General features: G+C 30.2%; 1 protein-coding gene across 1 annotated transcript; it reads right to left on the reverse strand.

Moving 5' to 3' along the window:
- Positions 1-2,056: 2,056 nt before the first annotated feature.
- On the reverse strand, positions 2,057-5,952 carry LOC114190711 (TraB family protein). Its single transcript, XM_028079691.2, has 7 exons — positions 5,499-5,952; positions 4,329-4,444; positions 4,169-4,257; positions 4,018-4,092; positions 3,357-3,464; positions 2,693-2,788; positions 2,057-2,505 (listed from the first exon to the last, which is right to left on the reverse strand). The coding sequence occupies exons 1-7, from the start codon at positions 5,867-5,869 to the stop codon at positions 2,251-2,253; spliced, it is 1,110 nt and encodes a 369-aa protein (XP_027935492.1). The 5' UTR covers positions 5,870-5,952; the 3' UTR covers positions 2,057-2,250.
- Positions 5,953-6,271: the final 319 nt, after the last annotated feature.

A 6,271-nucleotide genomic window follows, 5' to 3' on the forward strand; every position in this document is an offset into this window, starting at 1 on the left:
TAAATCATGAAGATTTGAATTTACACCAGTATCATAAATTTGTTTATCTTAGATACAACCATCTATATGATTAGATACCATATGAATAGGCTCGGCAAAAACCTTGTACAGCTTCTTCGATTTCTCGATAAAAAGAAATATGACCTACGTTGGTTCGAATGTAAATAGAACGAATTTGTTTTTTTGTACTTCTTACTACTAGATAATGCCCATAAATTTCATGATAGGTGCCTAAAGATTCATAGTGAACTTCGATAGGAACTTCTCTTGACGAAATAATGCGTAGATCTAGTCGCCAACATATAACATATAACATATTTAATATTTTACAAAAAAAATGTATAAACGTTGACATCCACAAACTAACTTTAAGGCCCAAATGGTCAGCAACATAAATCTTAAACTCAAACACAAAGACTATCTATCCTTAGTCACCGCAGTAGGAAGGCAACACATGAAGATCCATAAAACAAACCACCAACACAACAATGACGATGATTGACAGTGACATTGGCACCAAATGAGAGACAAAGACAATACAATAACGAGATGAATTCACAAAAGGCGAAGGAAGCAAAAACCAGGAAAACCAAGTTTATAACCCTAATATGATAAGTGAGCCATAACATGATTTTGTTTTATGGAAAAAACAAATCTTGTCAAAACTCACCAAATCGAAAGCAAACCCATAAGTTCAATAGATTCCACCTTCGATCCCACAATTCTATTCCAAGATTGAGTTTGCTTTCGAGTAAACTTAGAAGCATTGGGTGAACACGTAAACTTGTCCAAGTTAACGAGTTAATTCGCGAGTTTATTATACTACAATAAAAGTGGATTGACTCAATCAAGTTTTTTAGTAGTATAATCAAAGTCTTTACCAAATCAATATTCTCTAAATATTATTATAAAAATAATAGTTAAAAATTAAAGTATTAACATATATAATCAGACAAACAAGTAAATAAACATCAAAACTATTCAAAATATTATTGATTGTAGTACTTAAAAATATCAAATTGTAAATCTATATAATTAGAAGTATTAAGTATTTTTGATGAAAAACTTATAAAAATGACAAAAATACTACAAAATGTTGTTGTTGGTGGGTTATAGGTGAACATACCTTCAACCCAACTCAAATCCGTTTATGTGACGATCAAAATTAAAGGTTTTTGGAGATAATATTATTTTTTTTTTATGTGTGAATTAAAGTGGTCTCTTATTAATAATACATAGCTCCGTTAATCCTTCCTTAAAGTATCCATCACTTGCACAATAATTTGTAATTTATTTACTTATATTTAGTCTTTAAAAAAATATTCGGTTAATTAGCCCAGCTATAGTAAATTAAATGTAAATAATTATAACCATATTCTTATTTATTATGATGTAAATTTACATTGATATTTTTAATTGTTTTAATTTATGTAATAATTTTATGAGATAATCTCTGTTTCATTAATACATTCTAAATCACTTAGTTTATTATAAAAATGCCAATAAATTTATGTAACTTATTATGTTTTCAAATATTTCATATAATTGAAAAGATTTACTCCTTCACAAAATGTCTATTTGAAAAAAAAAAACAATTAATCCGACACAATCTTCCGTTTCCTTTTTTAACAAATTGGAAAAAGTTAGATAAAAAGATGCTAAAAATTGAAAAATGATGCTTTTGACAAAACTAAACAAAAGTTCAAAATGATAAATAAAAACATAATTCATTATTGAATAATTTTTAATATTATGCAGTTAAATATTTTATATACTTATAACTTTCTATTTTTTAATTTTTTTATACACTAATTTTTTTATAAATTTCAAGTAATATTTCATTGTTCACTGTAATTTAAAACAGTTATCCTTTCTAGACAAACAAATACTTATTGAAAAAAAAAACAATTGAATAATTAAAACAATAATAAATGTTGTGTAATATTAAATCAATAATTTAAAAAAACGTGTAACAATAAAAACACAATGGAAAAACTTTAAGTAATATGTTCAAAAAGTATAAGTAGACAAAAAAACACCTTATCAAACACAAATAAAATAACTTTATCAAATAATTTCATTGATAATATAAACTAACTGCTTTACCATATACGCCCATAAAAGATATGATGTACAACCATGGTCTTTTTATACCTATAGTTTTTTTTTTTTGTTTCTAAATTGTCCAAAGTGGTTTGCTTTTGAAACTTGGACAATCCAGTAAAAATGAAAAATATAAATGGGCTTGCTCTATGTTCCTCCATTTATGAATTCATATAAGGCCCATAAGAAGATACCAATGATTGTATCCCTCACTAAACTCTTGACTAGGCCACTGATCCAGTCACCAGAAGAATCTTTCCCTACAAGGTCCCTAAACCTCAAATTTCCTGTGTCGCATAACAATGCATATATCACACCCTTCATGTGACCTTTTCCTATCACACCCACAACCCTTTTACTGTTATTCACAGCTTTGCTTCTCTTCAATGACCATGCAAGATACTGCACCAAAAATAATACACCATTCATACTTGCATTTGCATATGAAAGGATACTAAAAGTGTAACATAACATCTTAGTTAAGCGCATGAAACCAATTTTTCGGATATGACATTTAAAAAACAAACATATTTATGTTAGTCTTTGAAGGAAAAAACATGCAAGTGAAACAGGAAAAAGAAACACTTACTGTATCTCGTTCGTGTATCAGAGGTGACAATAAGGAAGGATATGAAAAACTCAACTGCTCATAAAGTTGTAATTTATCATCATCCGAACTTGCTTCCTGCAACTACCATTATTTCAGTCTATAGTTTTTCAAATAATTTCTATATGGCAAACCTTGACGTATATTTGTGTGATTGAATATCATAATGAATCATGCATATTTCTCTCTTACAGACATATACATACACACTTTTTTTTTTTCTCTTTTTCCTAGTTCTGTACAATTTTTTTTTTCGCATGAATTGTACACTTCCCACTCTACAAAATCTTGCTCATAATCATCATTGCTCATATATCAATCCAATCATAAGATGAGCAATGACTCAGTTTTTCATTTAAATTGAAGAAATGAAATAATGCATAAACGATTCACCACATGTCTGTGAATCCCTCGACAAACTATAAAACCAAAATCAAAGGAATACATAGATCATTTAGACATTCCTAAAATAGCTTGTTCTTACATCAAATATTATTTCAATAAGATGGTTAGCTATCTGCAAGAACAATGTCAAAGTCCCTTTTTTTCTCCCATTCCTTAATATTCATTATATAGAAGCTAGAGATTTAGCATGGAAAAAAATAATATAAACTAAACTTGTAGTATCTTGATCAAACAAACTAACCTTTAGCTTATTTACAGAAATGTTTGATGAAAATGCTATCCCACGAAAAATTGATAACACTAAACTTAGTTTCTCATTCCATTTCATAGCCTTCCATGCTCTTTGAAGCTGCAAAACAGATAATAAACAAGGAAAAATGATTTTTTAATCATAAATTCCATCATATAAATCTGTCTAACTCCTTTTTTTTTACGTGGTTTGAAATCAATACATCAAGTTTAATTGAGGGAGAGGATGAGTGTATACACATAACACTTAGTTGTATCATTAAAGAATTATCTTTCACTAATTATCAAGTTAGCCTCATTGTGAAGATAACTTTTTGATGGGTTTATATATATTTTCATATATAATATGGTTATGGTCATAAGCATGTTTATGGATATTGAGAGATTGTGGTTCTATATGGTTATATGACATTAGTCTTACACATATAAAACCTTAGACACCACTTTTACACCAAAACCTTAAGGCAATGTTGTTATGGGTCTTTATTCTTATATAGTGTTTAACTTTGTCTATTATATCCAATGTGAGACTTTTTGACTCACACTTGGACTATTCCCAACACTTTTGCACCCAACCCAACTAACATAAATACTTATCAAGCTTTCATGTGTTAATGCAAGTTATGACCGATAGAAAATCTGAAGTTACATACCGTTATTTCAATTGGTCGATCTCCTAAAACTATTTGTGCACCAACTTCTTCGGAAACCTTTCGGGCTGCACGAAACTACATTATAGATATTACATTTATTAAAAGACTTTCTACTTCCATGTACTAGAAATCTATAGTACTTTGAAACTACCTCATCACCGAAAGGGCGATTAATATCCGAAGAAATCTTTGATGAAAAGGCAGCCAAAAGTAATCGCAACGCTAATGCAGTTTGACCACCTGATATTTAGATAAACAGTAAATAAGTTTTTTTTTATAGATATTATAAGAGATAAAAATTGTGAAGTTACCTAGGTTTATGCTACGACCAACAGCTCCAAAAAAACCGGTGCCACTCAAGGAAAACATGTTAGAACGCAATTGTTTCCTAGGCTCTTCATCGTCAGAAACATACATGATCCCAGCTCTGGAAATGAGATCTGTAACAATTGAAGTTAAGATGTGGAATAAACAATGTGGATAGTATAAGTTGAAAAAGAAAACCCTGTACATTCGATTTTGGAAAAAGATAAGAAAGGGAAAAGGAAAAATATGAGATACAATATTATATTTGTCAAGTTAAGTTTTACATCAGTACAGTTCCAGTAATAACCAATATAGTGTATACTCATGGTATCTCTGAGAAATTATTTGCAAATTCATTTGTGACCTTTTATTATTCATTTTCATTCCATCTTCTCTTTGCACTTGCAATTTTGTCATTCTTTTCTAGTACATGTAATGTTGTCACGTTTCACGTTTTCTTCCGGTTGTAGTATACATTTTCCACTCATGTTTTTGTCTTTCTTACTTCACATCCGATTCATCGATCACAATATTAGATTCTCACTCCCCAACTACTTTGAGAGGATTTATACTTCATTCATAGTTCACTCTTCATTTCTTACAAATTGATCTTTGCTTCATATGTTGTCAATCTTTTACGGATACTCTCATTATTAACTCTTAATTTTCTTAAATTTCCCTACACCATGTTTCAAGATCTAAGCCATTTTTGTGTGTTATTATTATAGAGAGTTTGATTCTCATAAATATGAACATATGTAGATACTAATTTTTCAACATAATTTCTCCATCCATGGAGAATTTAAAAAACATGATATTTTTTAAAATCTTTATTAATTGTGTTGTGATCTTTCAACTTTCGAACAGTTAACATTTTCTTTTAAAATAATGAATTTGAACATAACAATTAAAAGTTGTTACAGTGTTTAAATTAATTACATGTTATAAGATAACCAACACGCCACTATGTTATTAACTTAAAAAAACTACACACAAAACAAGACTATGATTAATTCGCCACTAGAAACGGTTCCCGGAGCTGTGGAACTACAGGCCCACAGAGTCACGCATACACCATTCCCCATCAAGAGATGCCTTAATTGTTGAGACACGATGAATGATTTCCATGAAAGATAATGAAGCAGGAATATGATAACAGCAGTGGTTGTAGTTACCTGCTTCTGCAGAGCTCTACAACAACATTATCAGGCCTCAAAGCGCGCACCACGCGTTGTACCTCCATAGCCGAATCCTTGGAAACATGGGAAGTTCCTATCAGCCAAATGAATTCAGGTTCCACGAATTCGGTCCTCCAAGAAGGGACTGGGCCAAACCTCTTCTTCTGGACCAAGACCAAGCTCCCATTGTCGGCTAAGTCCAGCAACTCGGGGTGAGATTCGGCTATGGCGGCTCTGGACTCCTCCGAAATCTCTCGCCTGTAATCAAAATCTGGGGGTGGGGGTTTCACGGAAACCTTGAAGGGTTTCAGAGGTGTTGTTGAGAGGGAAAATGGGTTGCTCCTGAAAACTGGGAAGATTGACTTCATCGCAGTTGAGGAGTGGAGTTCGTGGAAGAGAAGCAATTTCCAAGTGATGACGATAAGAGCAGCTTGTGGAGGTGAATTTCGATGAAGGCTATTGATATGTATTCCCCATTTTGCTTCTTAATTTTTTTTTTTTTACTTTAATTTATGAAATATAAAATTTTATTATTTTTGTTTTAGTTGAACAAAATTTGATATAAATTCATACACACATCATTAGAACAACATATATGATATATAACAACTTTATGTTATATACTTTTTATGTTACTTGTCATTTAAAAATAAACTTCAATATTAAGGATTAAAATGATGAAATAAATACATTATACAGATAATTTAATTATTTATTATCAAACTATTTTTATTATATTTTAAATAAGTTAGAACATTTATAAACAAGAA

The sequence above is a fragment of the Vigna unguiculata genome, chromosome 7, assembly GCF_037176805.1.
Source record: "Vigna unguiculata cultivar grain cowpea cultivar isolate G323 ecotype 2 chromosome 7, ASM3717680v1, whole genome shotgun sequence".
Classification (NCBI taxonomy): domain Eukaryota; kingdom Viridiplantae; phylum Streptophyta; class Magnoliopsida; order Fabales; family Fabaceae; genus Vigna; species Vigna unguiculata.

Bases quoted from the DNA above. Each gene is read 5' to 3' on its own strand.
- LOC114190711 (XM_028079691.2), bottom strand. From the start codon at position 5,869: ATGAAGTCAATCTTCCCAGTTTTCAGGAGCAACCCATTTTCCCTCTCA. The intron at 4,445-5,498 runs GTAACTACAACC...TCTCATTTCCAG, and splicing joins GTAGAGCTCTGCAGAAGCAG to AGCTGGGATCATGTATGTTT. The intron at 4,258-4,328 runs GTAACTTCACAA...TCTAAATATCAG, and splicing joins TGGTCGTAGCATAAACCTAG to GTGGTCAAACTGCATTAGCG.